This window comes from Eutrema salsugineum, unplaced genomic scaffold, assembly GCF_000478725.1.
Source record: "Eutrema salsugineum unplaced genomic scaffold, Eutsalg1_0 scaffold_10, whole genome shotgun sequence".
Classification (NCBI taxonomy): domain Eukaryota; kingdom Viridiplantae; phylum Streptophyta; class Magnoliopsida; order Brassicales; family Brassicaceae; genus Eutrema; species Eutrema salsugineum.
Genome location: NW_006256908.1, coordinates 7,463,043 through 7,478,944, shown reverse-complemented (window position 1 = coordinate 7,478,944; position 15,902 = coordinate 7,463,043). Strand labels below are relative to the sequence as shown.

General features: G+C 38.7%; 3 protein-coding genes across 3 annotated transcripts; 1 reads left to right on the top strand and 2 right to left on the bottom strand.

The window, feature by feature from the left end:
• Positions 1-159: 159 nt before the first annotated feature.
• Positions 160-676, bottom strand: LOC18026534 (protein RALF-like 19). The gene has a single exon (XM_006410460.2). The coding sequence runs from the start codon at positions 546-548 to the stop codon at positions 216-218; it is 333 nt and encodes a 110-aa protein (XP_006410523.1). The 5' UTR covers positions 549-676; the 3' UTR covers positions 160-215.
• A 2,551-nt stretch (positions 677-3,227) lies between these two features.
• LOC18026533 lies at positions 3,228-6,455 on the top strand. Its single transcript, XM_006410459.2, has 8 exons — positions 3,228-3,564; positions 4,051-4,284; positions 4,395-4,608; positions 4,689-4,798; positions 4,891-5,093; positions 5,170-5,461; positions 5,541-5,740; positions 6,133-6,455. The coding sequence occupies exons 1-8, from the start codon at positions 3,381-3,383 to the stop codon at positions 6,328-6,330; spliced, it is 1,635 nt and encodes a 544-aa protein (XP_006410522.1). The 5' UTR covers positions 3,228-3,380; the 3' UTR covers positions 6,331-6,455.
• A 5,877-nt stretch (positions 6,456-12,332) lies between these two features.
• On the bottom strand, positions 12,333-13,363 carry LOC112081591 (uncharacterized mitochondrial protein AtMg00810-like). Its single transcript, XM_024148364.1, has 2 exons — positions 12,544-13,363; positions 12,333-12,385 (listed from the first exon to the last, which is right to left on the bottom strand). The coding sequence occupies exons 1-2, from the start codon at positions 13,361-13,363 to the stop codon at positions 12,333-12,335; spliced, it is 873 nt and encodes a 290-aa protein (XP_024004132.1).
• Positions 13,364-15,902: the final 2,539 nt, after the last annotated feature.

Below are 15,902 nucleotides of genomic sequence, written 5' to 3'. Positions count from 1 at the left end.
CAACAGATGAAATGAACGTATATGCATCATGATTATTATAAATAAAAGGAAAAAGGAAAATTAAAAGTAATTAAGAGAAAAAAAAGGAGGCAATATCAAGATTAAAAATGGTCAAGAACCGTACGTAGAAGAAACTGGTGATCTCTTTCTCTCTCTCTCTTTTTTTTTTTTTTTTTTTTTTTGCATTCGCTTCTTCAATCATATTGCTCTTGAAATTAAGAAGCATGCCTGTAGCAATGTGTGATGACGCTGCAGCCACGTCTGTAAGGGTTAGCCCTTTTCCTCTTCTTGCAATCGTAGTAAGACCGGCCACGTCTGCTGCACGGAACATTGTTCTTCTTGAGCGCACCGTAACTGATGTAGCTGCGCCTTGCGGCTAGTTGGCGCCGGTTGGTTTCAGAATCCATCAAGGACTCAAGCCCATCATCATCTCCGATGCAACCTTGGCCATTGACACAAGATTTGGTCAGGGTCCATGTGGCATTGGCTGACTCGGCGACGACGGCCAGGGTCAAGAGGCCAAGGATCAACAAGAACTTGATACCCATTTGGTTTTTTTTGTCGTTGTGTAATGATGAGACTTAAATGTTTTTTTTTGTTTGGTTATAGAGCTATAATGGTGGATTCTTCTACGCCCTTCCTTGTGAAAGGAGGGAGAAATAGAAGTGATATTGCAGAAGAACAAATGAGGGATGCTTTTGTTGGAGATAAAAAAAGGGGAAGACAGAGTGTAAGTTTTGGTTTTTTTCTATTTTGTGGTTGTTAATTTTGTTTATTAAGTGTTGGCCCTATTTTTAGGATATATTTTTTTTTGTTGATTGGCTTCGTTCATTTCTTGGTTTAAGTTTGTTAATTTTATATGTGGCACTCCTCTTCAATCGGGTATCCATTTTTTACGAGATTCAATTAATTAAAATGTTCGAATTAGCTTGTAAGCGCAAGAGCTTATTAAGGAGTCATTTTCCAGCAAGCTGTGTCTTTTTGCATATTTATGTTCGTACAATCACATCCAAGGAGGTGCATGGATCAGTATTCAGTACATTTTTCTTCTTCTGTTTAACACTGGATCAGGATCTTAATTCAACAATTTGTACTAATCTCTCTACAATATTATTCAAGTTCTAACTCGAAATAATGCATGTTATTAACACAATATTTCTCTAATTTCAATGTATATATATGTTTTTAACGATCAATCCGCATCCATTTAGCTGAGCAAATGACGATTGATATGCCGTGGTATATAAGTTTTTTACACGAATTGCTAAATCAGTCATGACTTATCTAGTTTTGATGATATATCCGACGCTATCCATAGCTAGATGGTACGAATTAAAGGCTGTCACGTCTTAACTATGACCATTGGCCATTGCTTAGGTTAAGTATAATCCGTAGTCAAGTTTACCTTAAACAAAACACATAAAAAATTATTAACTTAGCCCCTTGAAAAAGGCATCCTGATGCGAAAAATCATTATACATTTAAAATGTATTACGATTCTGCACCAGCTAAGTTGTGTGAGGCAGAGGCATCTTCTTATCTTGGGGAATCAACTTGGTTTGAAAAGCATCCAAAAAGCAGAAACGAATAAAGAAAACCCAAAAAGAAACTGAAATTGGATGTGGAAAATAATAATATCATTTGCAATGAAGCTCAAATATAAAAGGCAGACATCGATGTACTGTTGGTGCAATTATAAATCAGGATGAAGTTTTTGTTTCAGCTGCCTTGTTGTTCATGCTTCTGTTTCGTCAAGCCGAAGAAGGGGAAACACAAGGAGGGTGAGACAAAGAAAGAGTGATGAGAAAAAGCTTCTTTAAAGAGAGAATGCATCAATTTCTATTTGATTGATCTTTCTGCTGTCAATTTTCTTTTTCTTATATGCGTCTATTGATGAATATATAATGTTATATCCTCTTCTTGGTTTATAATTATCACTTATGATTTCTCCAAATTTTTTTTTGAGACTTCTTAAAAGTGTTCTACGTACAATATTTTTTTTATACATATAATGGTCAAATATACGTAATTGATATACCAAGTGAATACACAAGAATATATATATATATATATATAATTAATAATATCAAATTAATACATCTAATTATGTTTTCTCAGCCGTTTACATGTCCAGTGATGATGCGCCCTTAAAATGATATTAATGTTTGATGATGCTTAGAAGTGCGCCAGTTTATTGGAGCTTAGGTCAGGACCGGATCAGCTTAAGGACATATTAAAAATCAAAAGCAGTAGGGGTTGATAGGTTAGTGATATCTCTAAAGGTATGCAATCAAAACGACGTTGAATTGCTTCCTATTTTGAGTTTTCAAGTCGGGCTTTTAACAAATGACATCTTGTGACTTAGTTAATGTAGTGTACGAAAGTCATCTAAATTGTGTACTCTTGGATTTCAAGTCCGGAAGCCAAGCCGAAATTATTTTCACAGGAATATATATAGGCTGTAACGCTTTCTGCAAATATTTAGTAACATTTTTGTATCTTTAATAAATGTCTCCCTAAATAGTTATTTTGCCGATTTTGGATGACCATTGGAAAATAAGAAAATGATATTTGAAGTGGAACGATGGAAAGAAAAAGAAACAAACAAACGTAGAAGAGAAGGTTTTTGCCTCATATTTAGTGGGTGTCCGTTTGTGTAGTTGGTTAGAATCAATTGATGTGAGATAGAGAAATAGAAGAGTGATCGTATAATATCTTTGTACCTGTAAACTGATATCAATTTAAATACGAAAACATGAGAAAAAGTTCTCTTTTTGGTTTGTTTAGATTAATTGACGCTTATATCGATCGATTTAATTTGTCAACCTTTGAAACCAAAGTAGATGTTGAAATAAAATTATATCGACGATGAAAATTAGCATTGTTAGCGAGTAAGGCTTATTGAAGAAAACTATGATATAGTTTTAACTATAAAAAAATTAGTTTCGACCCCAAATTTTTTTTTTAAAAAAATGATTTTTAATATCGTGACAATGAAGATAAAACACAGAACAATATAAGTTGACAAGTCTTTTGAAATTTGTTGTATAATATTGGCTTAATATTGTTAAAATTTCCACGTCCCATGAACTGTTACGTGTAGCCTTAGACCTAGAGTCTCCTCTAAGCAATTTAATTTTTCATTTAATCGTTAGTTAAGTGAAGAAGAAACAGATAACTAATCTTGCTTTAATTGAATATCGTAATTAAACACCTTGTTCCAACCATTCTTGTAAAAATAGTCCCTTGATTTCGAAATTCTTGAGAAATAAAATACTCTATATGCCAATAAAAAATCCTGTGAGTTCAGAAATTGCATTACTTTTAGCTCATGCTATTATGATCTGAATTGAGGAGGGAACGGTGTCGATTTGGAGAAGATGGGATTCAACGGTGTCGTTTTGCCTATCCAGACGATTACAGCAACGCGCACGAAGCTATCTAAGATGCACAAGGAGAAGGAACATATTGTACATTGGATTTTCAAATTCTCAAGACGTCGTAAGAAGATTCTCTTCTTAATCTCCACTCTTGTCTTCATTCGCCTCCTTTACGTCTGGAGAGGTAAAATACTTTTGTTTGATTGTTGTGTAATTAGTTATGATAATTTGAGGTTTTTCTTTTGTTTCAGTTTCAGCTGCTACTTGGAGAAACTCTCATGTTTCTCAAGAGTTTCGAATAGAAAAATATATATACTTACTTTGCCATGGTTTAATTTTGTAGTAAATTATTTTCTAGAATTTTGATGAGTAGTCCACCGAATAAATTGAATATAACTAAACAGATCCAGAATCGCATCTAGCCGAACGAAAATCCAATTAAATTGTAGATACAGATGGGTTTTATTTCTATTTTTATTTTTTGTATGAAACCAAACCGTATACCGACCAAAGCTGGAATAATGCATTAAAAGACTAAAATACCCTTGTCAAACCACATGTGGGTTTTTTTGCTAGCTTCTTTGTAAAGGAACAACAAAAGGTGGGTTTTGGATTAGGGCTCCGGTTCTTGCCAAAACTGTGTTGTCCTCTCTATTTTGGTTGCAATCAGGTGAAGATGGCCAGGATATTGAAGTTCCTCCGAGTCAGCATTTCAGTGTCATTACAAATAAAGAGCAAATAAGCGATATCCAGAATAACTTATCTTACGTGAGAAAAGCTGTTAAAGCATATCGACCTCGTCCTCCTCCATATTTTCACGGCTATAAACTTCCTCAAGAACATCCTTGTAACAGATTCACTTTACCTCCTCCACCAGCTGACAAAAAAAGAACCGGACCACGCCGTAAGATATATAAACACTAATGATATGTAACAAAACTTAATAATCTGAGATTATCTGTCTTGATATAACACTAATGATATATAACACTTGCTGGTTTTGATTTTTTTCAGCATGTCCGGTTTGTTACCTTCCATTGGAAGAAGCAATCGCCTTGATACCAAGCTCACCATCTTTTTCCCCTGTTCTTAAGAATCTAACATATATACATGAGGAGCCACTAAACCGAAAAACAGAGTTTGGAGGGTCAGATTTTGGCGGCTATCCGACTTTGAAACAGAGGAGAAGATCTTTTAACATCAAAGGATCGATGAGCGTGCATTGCGGGTGATTAAGAGTGTATCTCTTAGTTCTTGTCACGTTTTTCTCTGTGGACTTAATCCACAATGCTTTTTTTTTTTTACCAGATTTGTCAAAGGACCTGAACCTGGAAGAGGAACAGGATTTGATATCGATGAGACTGATCTTCTTGAAATGAAGCGGTGTCGAGGGATAGTTGTTGCTTCAACAGTATTTGGTAATTTTCTTAATGCTTCTCATAGTCGTTTTTTCTCCTCTTCTTCTTAATTATGGTTTCTGATGAAGAAGTTCTCTTGCTTTAATTTTCAGATGCTTTTGATGATGTGAAGAGCCCGAGCAATATTAGTAAATATTCAGAGCAAACGGTTTGTTTCTTCATGTTTGTTGATGAAAAAACTGAATCAAGCTTGAAGAGAGATAAAAGCTTTAATAGCACCACCAGTAAAGTAGGATTATGGAGAGTTGTAGTTGTTCATAATCTTCCTTATACAGATGGAAGGCGCAATGGAAAGGTAAATAAAACATATCCTTTTTTTTCTTAAGTTTTTTTCTTCAAAATATGATAATTTATGATCTTGCTTCTTGCAGGTGCCAAAGCTTCTTGTCCATAGGCTATTTCCGAATTCTCGGTATTCTATATGGGTTGATGGGAAATTAGACCTTGTGGTCGATCCACATCAAATTCTCGAGAGGTTCTTGTGGAGGGAAAATGTCACATTTGCAATCTCTAGACATTACAAAAGGTTTGATGTGTTTGTGGAAGCGGAAGCAAATAAAGCTGCGGGTAAATATGCTAATGCGTCTATCGACTTTCAAGTGAATTTCTACAAGAATGAAGGTTTAACACCTTATTCCCCTGCGAAGCTCCCAATCACAAGCGGTAAAAGATATATGTTTTCTTATCGTTATAAATCGGAAATATCATACATTTTAATGACTTGTATGGATGGATTTTGCAGATGTACCAGAAGGATGTGTCATCTTAAGAGAGCATGTTCCAATTAGCAATTTATTTACTTGCCTTTGGTTCAATGAAGTTGATCGCTTCACTTCTAGAGACCAAATCAGTTTCTCAACAGTGAGAGACAAGATAGCTGCAAAAATAAAATGGAATGTGAGCATGTTTCTAGACTGCGAAAGACGCAACTTTGTGGTTCAGGTGATTCTTCATCTTGCAAATGATTAGCCTAATTAACTTTTGTGTCAGTTTCTAGTACAATACTGAAAATTGGGAAGATTCCACGAGCATAACATCATGACATGATCACTGTCAAAATCATATCATTGCCTAAGACCCAAGCTTGTATTTACAAAAGGCCATTTTAACTTTTATTCAAATATACAGAAAATGAGAAAAGAAAAAAAGAAGGCTCATTTTTTGTAACCAAAAACATAAAGAAGTTAAAAAGTAAGTCCAATGATGTAAAAACAACCCCAAATTATTTTTTCATCTAGGGACCCCAAATTTATAGGATCGAGCCTGTTTAAAGCATGATGAGCTTAGTGTTTTTTTCTTTCTTTTAAATTCATTTGAAACTGTGAACAATGCAGAGATATCATCGAGCAGATCAAGAGAAACTGAAGAAGAAACAGTCTCCAATGGCCATTCTTCCTCCACCGGCATTGATCAGCAGCTATTTGCCTAGAAAGTTGTCTAATATGAGCCACGTCGTAAGCAGAACGCCTCCCAGTAGGCGAGGAAGAGACAAACAATCTACTTTGCCTACAAGATTACCACAGACAGCTTAAAGAGAATTGGTTGGTTACTTGACTCAAAATATTCAAATTTCAATCTTTTAATGTGTATATGTATGCACTAAAAACGAAACATTGTAATTGGACATCAGATTATCAAGAAAGTGTCTTTTTATTCATATCATCTTTAAATACTCACATTGGCAATTTAGTATGTGTAGAAAACTTGGAACATAACAAGGTTCTGTCATCTAAGTACTCCATATTTGATACGAATACCTTAAAGTTCAGCTAGCGAATATTTGGATGACTGATTAATTATATCTAGTTACTCAACATTTAGCCTTATCTTCATCACATACATTTAGTGCTTTTTAGTACTAGAGAAAGTGAAGAACCTTAGTTACAAAAATTTGAATCATGAAAAAGACTAGTTAAGAGATATAATCGAACAATTTAGATTATTTTTTGGTAGCGAAGCAATATTGATGGTCCACAATGACCAAGTGGTTGGTAAAGTGATGAGCTTTCCCACCAAAGTAAATAATTAAATAATAAACAGAGTTTGTGTCCATTCAAAGTTGCACAATAAGAAAAAGGTGGTAATATTAAAATGTGAATTAAAACAAAGGGTTCCACTTTGTACTTAAATCATTGTGCTAATGGATTCTGTTGTCATAATAGTTTCTCCACTTTCTTCACAATCTGCCGCACTCTTATTATTCTATGCACTTAGAGTCTTATACCTATATGTAAAATGGACATATACTCGTATATGTAATGTATAAAGCAAAGGCTGCTAATGAATAGTTATCGCTGCTTTTATGTTGAACTGTTCCTTGCATTCTGGAAATATTGAGAGGAATGTATTTAAATCAATTTTGTCTACGAAATGATAATTGTCTTTATTCCGATGTGAGTTATCCCGAAACAAATCTCATATGTTTATACACTATGACCAATTGATCTCTAATATATATTTCCCAAGTAATTTCTATTGAAATAATCAATATACATAAGTTTTCTTACTTGTGTTCCTCACTTGTATATATTCTCGTGATAAAATACATAATCGGCCAATTCTTTATGCTTAAACACGTACATTTATAATCCAGAACCAGATCGCGTCATATGTGTCTGATGTACAAGGTTATCTTAACAAATAATTACATTGACATCATCAATCGTATATTTAAAGTTAGATTGATTTTATTTTCTCTATTGTAAGAGGACGTGTTTTCATAAGATCTTTCTTTTTAATATATAAACATAAATAATTGGGTCGTCCTTTGAATAACATAAACAAATGTCGTATAGAAAATAGAGTGATACCACATTTATGAGTTTTCACACCATGAAATGACTTCTCGTTTTTTTTTCTTCCAAATATACCACATAATAACAGAAAAATTACAAGAATTAGCTCTTATCTACACCCAACTCTTTCCCTCTCCATAGCAGATGTATAGTCCAAGTTCTCAAATATATAAAAGGGGAATATGCTTGGTGCAAAAGGAAGATGAAACCGTCGGCAAGAATTCAAAATTTCAAATATTACATGCTCTAGAATTGTGTTTGATTAGACCCGTCATACTTCTAGTGTGTGGCTAATTAATTCTTAATTATGGATAGATCTCTATATACTACATCGGTATATATTTATGGTTTCTTTAGAACTTTATGAAGTGTAACGTTTCATGAAATCGTATATGAGGTTTTCCTATTCGGAAGTGATAGCTGGAGTTATCAATTTTATGTAGTGTCCCAAAAATGATATAATTGCCTCGAGATTCTTTGTAACGAATTGCTTCTAATGAAATTATGTTGAAAAAGGAAAAACTTTCTCATTCCACGACACGTATGATTATCTTAATCAGATACTCTTTCGGATGAGCACAAGGGCACCAATTAAGAGGAAGAGGACATGAGAATCAAGTGCGTAAACAAATATGGCACACTACAAAAAGCAAAAAGAAAGAAAATCAATTTGTAAAGAGAAGGTAGGAACAAGTCATTTTCCAAAGGCCCTTCTTTCAAAATAGTTGTTTTTACTAAAAAGTCACTTTACAACTAGGATAAACATGTTCATCAATTTTAACTTTCCCCAATTAATATATTTTTTGAAAGATATTTCGCATTATCAAAATTTACATTGTTAAGGCTCTTAAGTTTTAACCACTTGCTTCGGTGTTAACATAATACAAGCACTAATTCAGCTATCCCATAATCTTCAAGCACTAATTTCAGAACTGATAATACTTTGGTATTTGCGGTCTGGATTATAAACAATAAGAATCAATAATTTAAGAAACAAATAATATTGGGATGTTCTTTTACAAACAAAAATGTTGGGTTATGTTTGGAGTTGGGTCTATATATATATTTTTCTCTTCCAAGTTTCAATAATTAATCAAGTAATTTAAAAGGGATGCATTAGCTGAAAATGTAAGAGTAGTAATACGGAAACTAACACAGAACACAACACAGAGATTTTCTTTTTAAAGATATTTCACTAGTAAATCTGTTTGTAACTTACAAGTATACAGAACCCGATTTAGAGCAACCTCAAGACACACCATGATTTGCTACACTAGTCTCACTTGTTTTTGAATCGATACGTGATTCAAGAACCTCTCACCCAAATCCCTTAGCACACTAGCTCACAAAAACCCTCACAGATTTTCGCTCACCCTTTGCTAAGTATTCTCTCAGTTGTGTTACAGCCCTACATAGCTCTAACACGCCTATTTATACTCAATAGGACTTGCGGCTGATCCTCGCCTAGATTTTCCTTCTGATTACACTAAATCTTCATGAGAATCTTCACCTTCCTTATCTTCTCCTAAGATAGAGGAAACTTGATATTTTCTTCAAAGATCCTCCAAGATATTCCAAGCTTCTTATCCACGTCAGCTTCTCGTCTCTTGAAGTGTCCAGCACGTCCTGCAGCTCCAGCTCAGCTTCCAGCTCACCTCCACGTGTATAGATTGCTACGCAAGTCTTCCCGTGTCAGTTCCAGAGCTAGTCGGACTGCTACACGTGCTGCTCCAGCCTTGTTTTCATCTTCAATCTCCCCCTTTTTAGCATATGTGCTCCACAAGTACCTGTTCAGGAAATCGAGACCAAACAAGCAACAACCAACACAATTCTGGGAATGATTCCAAAAACAAAATCCGATTAACCAAAAGAGACTCCAAGAAACCAATGGAGTGTCAAGTCTTATCATAACCGAGTTCAAAGAGATATGAAATAAAACATAAAGCACAATGTCTTAAAACACTCTCTCCTTACTCCCCCAGAATTCGAAAAACCCCAAAATAAACCCAAACAAAAACTCCCTCATAGTTCATGCATCCACTGATTTCAATCTTCTCCCCCTGCTTGTGAGCACAGATGTTAAAAATACTCGATGAGCAAACATAATTTGAAGGTTCAGATAGGGTCTAAGTGGGTTTACCTGTGACTGCTGCGCGTAGCATGGCCGTTACTACCCCGAGTTGCTCAAGAACTGATGCCACATCTTTAAGAGCTATCCTGATTCCCTCTGCATCAGCTGGAGCCTCAGGCACTCGAATCACTCCTAGACTCACGCTGTTGACTCCTTCAGTTGATATCTCTGGTTGAGTAGTTGCTGTAGAACGCAGATTCGTCCTAGGCTGATGAGACGTTGATGCTGATGCAGTCTTCTTCCGGGCCTCTTTCTTCTCCTTTCCCTTAGTCCTCACCTCTGTAGCAGCAGCTGCGGCTTCTTTCTTGAGAAATGTCTCTCCGCTTCGTGGATCTTTCTTGTACTTTGTTGGAAAGATCCACATCTCTCCTTCTTCAAGCTGCAGGATCAACTGTCTCTTGATGACCTTGCTGATGAGACAGGGAAACATCAGCCATCTTCGATCTCCTCTGATCACTTTGCTCAGATCGAGCATCTGCTGGAAGATCATCCGTCCTATGTCTATTTTGACTCCGTGTGCCAGTTTTTGTAGACCAGTCTAGCTCGTTCTTCGGAGATATGATGCTTATGTGTTGACGGCACCCAGTTGTACGACGCAATAACCATCAGAGCGGCTATCCTGGGTGGAAAATCCCTCGAAGTAAGCTCGGACCAAACAGACTGATGCCCTTGAGACAGATACTTCGATACCTCGGAGATTGGCACAAGATCTGCCTCTGCTTCTTTCTTCCTCTCTGCCTCAGACAGCGGCTCACGACGAAGAGTCTCGTTGATGATTCCTGGCGAGATCTGGACCTTTGCTCCCCTGATTCTCACCACAAACACCTGTGATGGGTCACTTGGTGTCTCAGGTGGTAGTCCGGCGTAGAACTCTCGCACCACCTTACTCATGTAAGGTTCGAGCTCCGTTACTGACCATCGCATCCCACTTTGAAGAAGTACCTCATGATACCTCCACTCATCAGCCTCATCCACATCAACCACTCGTTCACACTAGATGTGACGATCCTTGAACAGCTTGATTCGTTCATCAGACACAGCTTTCTTTTTGCTCCGGAGATTCACCTTCTTCTTTTTCTGTTTCTTGACATGACTCGACTCAGCCTCTGGACCAGGAGCAGCTGGAGATTGCTCAGTCCTTGGCTCAGAGGACTCTGCAGAGGTGGCTCTTTTATTTTCTTTTCGAGCTTTCTTTGCCACTAGAACTGGCACAATCGCCAAACTCCGTTTTCTTCTGACCTCATCAATCTGCTCCTGAACCGACATCTCCTCCGGTAGCTCGTCGGTCTGGGACGACAAATCTCTTCCTTCGTCGTCCTCAAGAATCTCCTTATCGTTGCCCACGGGATCAGCTGCTGTCTGAGTTTCCGATTCCGCCTCTTCGTTCTCTCGCAACTGTTTGGCTTCTTGAATCTCAGTTGCTGCTTCTGGGCTTTCTTCCTTCTCTACTTCAGGCTCATCCATGGCCTCTCATTCCTCCTCTTGTGCCACTGATTCGACCTGGACTTCGTCGGGAAGCTGATTTTCATCTAGGATTTGGTCGAGGAATTTCCGCCCTCATCTGCTGTAGCGAATGACTCGCTCTCGCTTTTGGCCCCCGTTCCAGCCTCTGTTCCTCCCTTGCTCCGAGTCACCGGCAGATTCTGATCTTCTCCACTCGATTCATCGATTAAGTGAGGAGACGAAGCATCACCTGTTGCATGTGCCATCTTTGACTTTGATTTCTTTCCGATGAGCCCTCTTCGTGTTGCAGACACCATTTTATTCACCGATCTGGACCAAGATGCGTTGAATTGAATCACACAAGTTCTCTGCACCTAGGGTTTTTGAACAGTTCGATGTAGTGTCTCTTCCTCTTCCTCTCCCGCAAATATAGCAACATCGCTTCGATTTCCCTCTCCTTATTTGATTTTCCTTTTTCTACATGGGTTGCTGTTGGGCCTGTCTACATGAGCATCATTTGTCCACGGCCCACTTCCTGTTTAACCATGACAAGTCTTTTTCTAGCACAAGAACATCCATTAATACATCACAAGGCACACGACAGTCATTGACACATTTAAACCGAAGAATTTTGTGATGGCTAACATGAATAGTAACCGTTCATCTCATCACACCTCAACTAGCTTTTGAAAACAGTTTTTGCTTATTTACCCAGATTCACAGATGACACACAAGCTGATTCAGCACATGACTCGAATGATCACTCTGCTTCTTCTTGATTCTTTGTACCTTGCCAGGTTTGATATTGAGACTAGCTTTCACACTATGTTGTCTTTATCACGCTCTTCATCAGTTTTCAACATTTATTCAGCAAGAGAGAACCTTAGGTACTTGTCACAGTGTATTTTTTATTGGATACACTGTGACTTGGCAGTTTCCTTTCTTTTTCTGCCTTGGATTTTTCTTTGATCTTTGGACAGGTCTTCTTTTTGATGTAAGACCTATCTCTGAAGTATAGATTATTCTGTAGCTCAGTCTTATCATTGCGATTTCTCAAAGACCGACTTATATTGCTTTCAGGCTGTTTGATTCTCTCTGTGAAACCTGTACTGATGTCAAGACATGACGACAAGATAGGTAGCTCTTTTTCTCCGACCTTTAACCCTCAAGGCTGAATCGAAACGTTATGATCATCCTGAGCCTGTACCTGTATCAGTTCTGCACATCTCAAAACACTTGTTAAATTCCACAAACACCAATTGCATTTCTTAAGGTGACAAAACGATTAAAGTCCAGTGGTTTTGTGAATAAATCAGCCAGTTGAGATACAGTGACAACATGCTCGATCACTACCTGTTTTCTTTCCACTAACTCACGGATAAAGTGGTGTCTTATGTCGATGTGCTTGGTCCTTGAGTGTTGTACTGGGTTTTTGGAAATGCTTATAGCACTCTTGTTATCACAGTACACAAGAAATGGACCTGAATCTATTCCATAGTCAGCGGACATCTGCTTCATCCACAGTAGTTGGCTACAACAGCTCCCCATGGCAATGTATTCTGCTTCAGCAGTGGAGAGGGACACTGAGTTTTGCTTTTTGCTGAGCCACGAGATGAGGTTGTTTCCGAGAAAGAAACACCCACCACTGGTGCTTTTCCTGTCATCAGCACTTCCTGTCCAATCTGCATCACAGTATCCCACTAGGTTCTGATTCGATCCTTTTGAGTACCAGATGCCTAACTCAACTGTGCCCTTGACGTACTTGATGATCCTCTTTACCGCCTCAAGATGCGATTGCTTAGGTTTAGCTTGGTACCTAGTACAGATGCCAACACTCAGGCACAGATCTGGTCTGCTTGCCGTGAGATAGAGGAGACTCCCAATCATTCCTCTATACAAGGTTGGATCGACACTTGCTCTCTCATCATCTCGCGTGAGGCTGGTGGTTGTGCTCATTGGGGTCTTTGCTTCTTTGGCTGAATCAAGCTTGAATCTCTTCAAGAGATTTCTGGCATAGGTGCTTTGTGATATGAAAACACCTTCCTCAGATTGTGTGATCTGAAGTCCCAAAAAGTACTTGAGCTCTCCCACCATACTCATCTCAAACTCACTCGTCATGCTTGCAACAAAGGCATCAACTAGCTCTTGAGAAGTTCCTCCAAAAATTATGTCATCCACATAGATCTGAACAACCATAATCTTATCCTTCTACTCTAGTATGAACAGGGTTTTGTCCACACTGCCTCTCATGTAACACTCGTGAACTAGGAAGCTCGTCAGTCGTTCGTACCAGGCTCTGGGTGCCTGCTTCAGTCCATACAATGCTTTCTTGAGCTTGTACACATGAGTTGGATTGTCTGCATCTTCGAACCCTTTCGGCTGCTCCACATACACCTCCTCCTGAATCAGATCATTCAGAAAATCACTCTTGACATCCATCTGATATACCCTGAAGTTAAGTATGCATGCCATTCCCAGAAAGAGTCTGATTGACTCAAGGCGTGCCACAGGTGCAAATGTCTCTTCAAAATCCACCCCTTCTACTTGAGAGTACCCCTGAGCCACTAGCCAAGCTTTATTTCGAACCACTGCTCCATTCTCATCAATTTTATTCTTGAAGATCCACTTGGTTCCCACAATGTTGCAATCCATCGGTCGTGGCACTAGTTCCCACACGTCATTTCGAACAAACTGCTCGAGTTCTTGTTCCATGACAACAATCCAGAACTCATCCTGCAACGCTTGTCTGTGATCTTTCAGTTCAATCACTGACACAAAGAAGGAATATAGCACCATCTCAGAGAACTTCCCAACCATTTTCTTGAAATCCAGTTGAATGCCACGAGTCTTCCTCCCTTCATTCACCTCACCGAAGATGTCTGAGGCTGAATGATTCCGATGAACTTGCTTTGTGTTCTCCTGAGTCACGATCTGAGGCTCTTCGGTTGACACAGATAGCTGTTGCATCGCCTCTGCTGTCTGTGTTACCCGATCACCTTCGTCACCTTCAGAATCACTCCCGATCAGAGGCTTCTCCCATTCCATCTGAGCATAGTCATCGAACACCACATTTACTGATTCAACCAGAACCTTTGTCCTCATGTTGAACACACGAAAGAGTGAGCTATGACCTGAGTAGCCCAGAAAAATTCCTTCATCACTCCTTGAATCAAACTTCTCAAGATGATCCTTGTCATTCAAGATGTAGCACCTGCACCCAAAAGCATGAAAGTAACTTACGTTAGGCGTCTTTCCTTTCCACAGTTCATAAGGAGTTTTCGATGTTCCCTTTCGCATGTACACCCGATTGATTATGTAACACGCTGTGCTGACTGCTTCTGCCCAAAAACGTTTTGGAACTTGATTCCCATAAATCATCGCACGAGCCATCTCCTGAAGTGTTCGATTCTTCCGTTCCACTACACCGTTTTGTTGTGGAGTTCTGGGTGCAGCAAACTGATGTGATATTCCATGACTTTCACAGAACAACTTCATGAACTCGTTCTGAAACTCTCCCCCATGATCACTCTTGACTCGTTTGATTGAACTTCGTTCATTCATGAGTTGTAAAGCCCAGATTCTGAAGCTATCCGCCGTGTCAGACTTTTCTCGGAGAAACCTAACCCATGTGAATCTGGTGAAGTCGTCAACCAGCACAAACACATACTTTTTACCTCCCAAACTCTCTGTCTGAACTGGCCCCATCAGATCCATATGAACTAGATCAAGTGGTGCTTTGGATTGTACGTCAGGTACTCGTTTGTGTTGGACTTTCACCTGTTTGCCTTGGTTACATGCTCCACACACAAACTTATCTCCTCCCTTGATCTTTGGAACTCCTCTAATGCTCTCTTTTGAGATGAGATCATTGAGATTCTGATGTTCATGTGTCCGAGTCGCTGGTGCCACAGCTGCAGATTATCACAGACAGTAAAACAGCTCATAACCGACCCTGACTTGTTCCACATGTAGCAATTGTTGTCTGATCTTTCTCCAGCTAGGATAATTTGTCCATCATCATTCACTGCTCTGCATCCTTTGTTGGTGAATATCACAATTAGCCCTTCATCACATAGTTGACTTATGCTAATTCGTCTTAAGTCCTTGTACTAAGTACACATTGACTAGATCAGGCTGACCTTCGTCTTTTGTAATGCCTTTTCCTTGTATGGCACCGACACTTCCATCACCAAACGTGACTCTTCCTCCCTTAATCTTCTTAACATTTTGGAGGTAGCTTCGGTTTCCAGTCATGTGCCGTGAGCAGCCACTATCGAAGTACCAAGGCTCTGACTCGTCTTCGTCGCTCTCAACTCGGGCCATGTTGCACTTGAATCCATGCCACAGCATTGACATTGGATCATCCCTGAAAGATCTCTTAACAGTGAATTCTCTTGGCTTGAAAGAATTCTTCTTCTGTTGTCCCTTAGGTTCGAATCGCAAATCCTCTTTCCTGAGCCAGACTTGATTCGTGGGTCCATTCCAACTGAACTTCCGTTGCTTCATTAGTTTCTGAAGCCTGTTCCATCTGCTGTAGCAGTATGCCTTGATATGTCCGATCTTGCCACAGTAATAGCACTCTCGTCCTTTTCGTAGTTTGGTGACAAGTCTTTGATTTTCAGGCCGGTTGTATCCTGATGAAACAAACTTGATTTCATCTGAGCTCTTCTGTTCCCTTCCACTGTACCCCAATCCATGCTTCGTATTGGCTTGACATCCGTAGCTCAGGATCTTG

Bases quoted from the DNA above. Each gene is read 5' to 3' on its own strand.
- LOC18026534 (XM_006410460.2), bottom strand. From the start codon at position 548: ATGGGTATCAAGTTCTTGTTGATCCTTGGCCTCTTGACCCTGGCCGTC.
- LOC18026533 (XM_006410459.2), top strand. From the start codon at position 3,381: ATGGGATTCAACGGTGTCGTTTTGCCTATCCAGACGATTACAGCAACG. The intron at 4,285-4,394 runs GTAAGATATATA...GATTTTTTTCAG, and splicing joins AAAAAGAACCGGACCACGCC to CATGTCCGGTTTGTTACCTT. The intron at 4,799-4,890 runs GTAATTTTCTTA...TTTAATTTTCAG, and splicing joins TGTTGCTTCAACAGTATTTG to ATGCTTTTGATGATGTGAAG.
- LOC112081591 (XM_024148364.1), bottom strand. From the start codon at position 13,363: ATGGTTGTTCAGATCTATGTGGATGACATAATTTTTGGAGGAACTTCT. The intron at 12,386-12,543 runs GTGAGTTAGTGG...TGAGATGTGCAG, and splicing joins CATAAGACACCACTTTATCC to AACTGATACAGGTACAGGCT.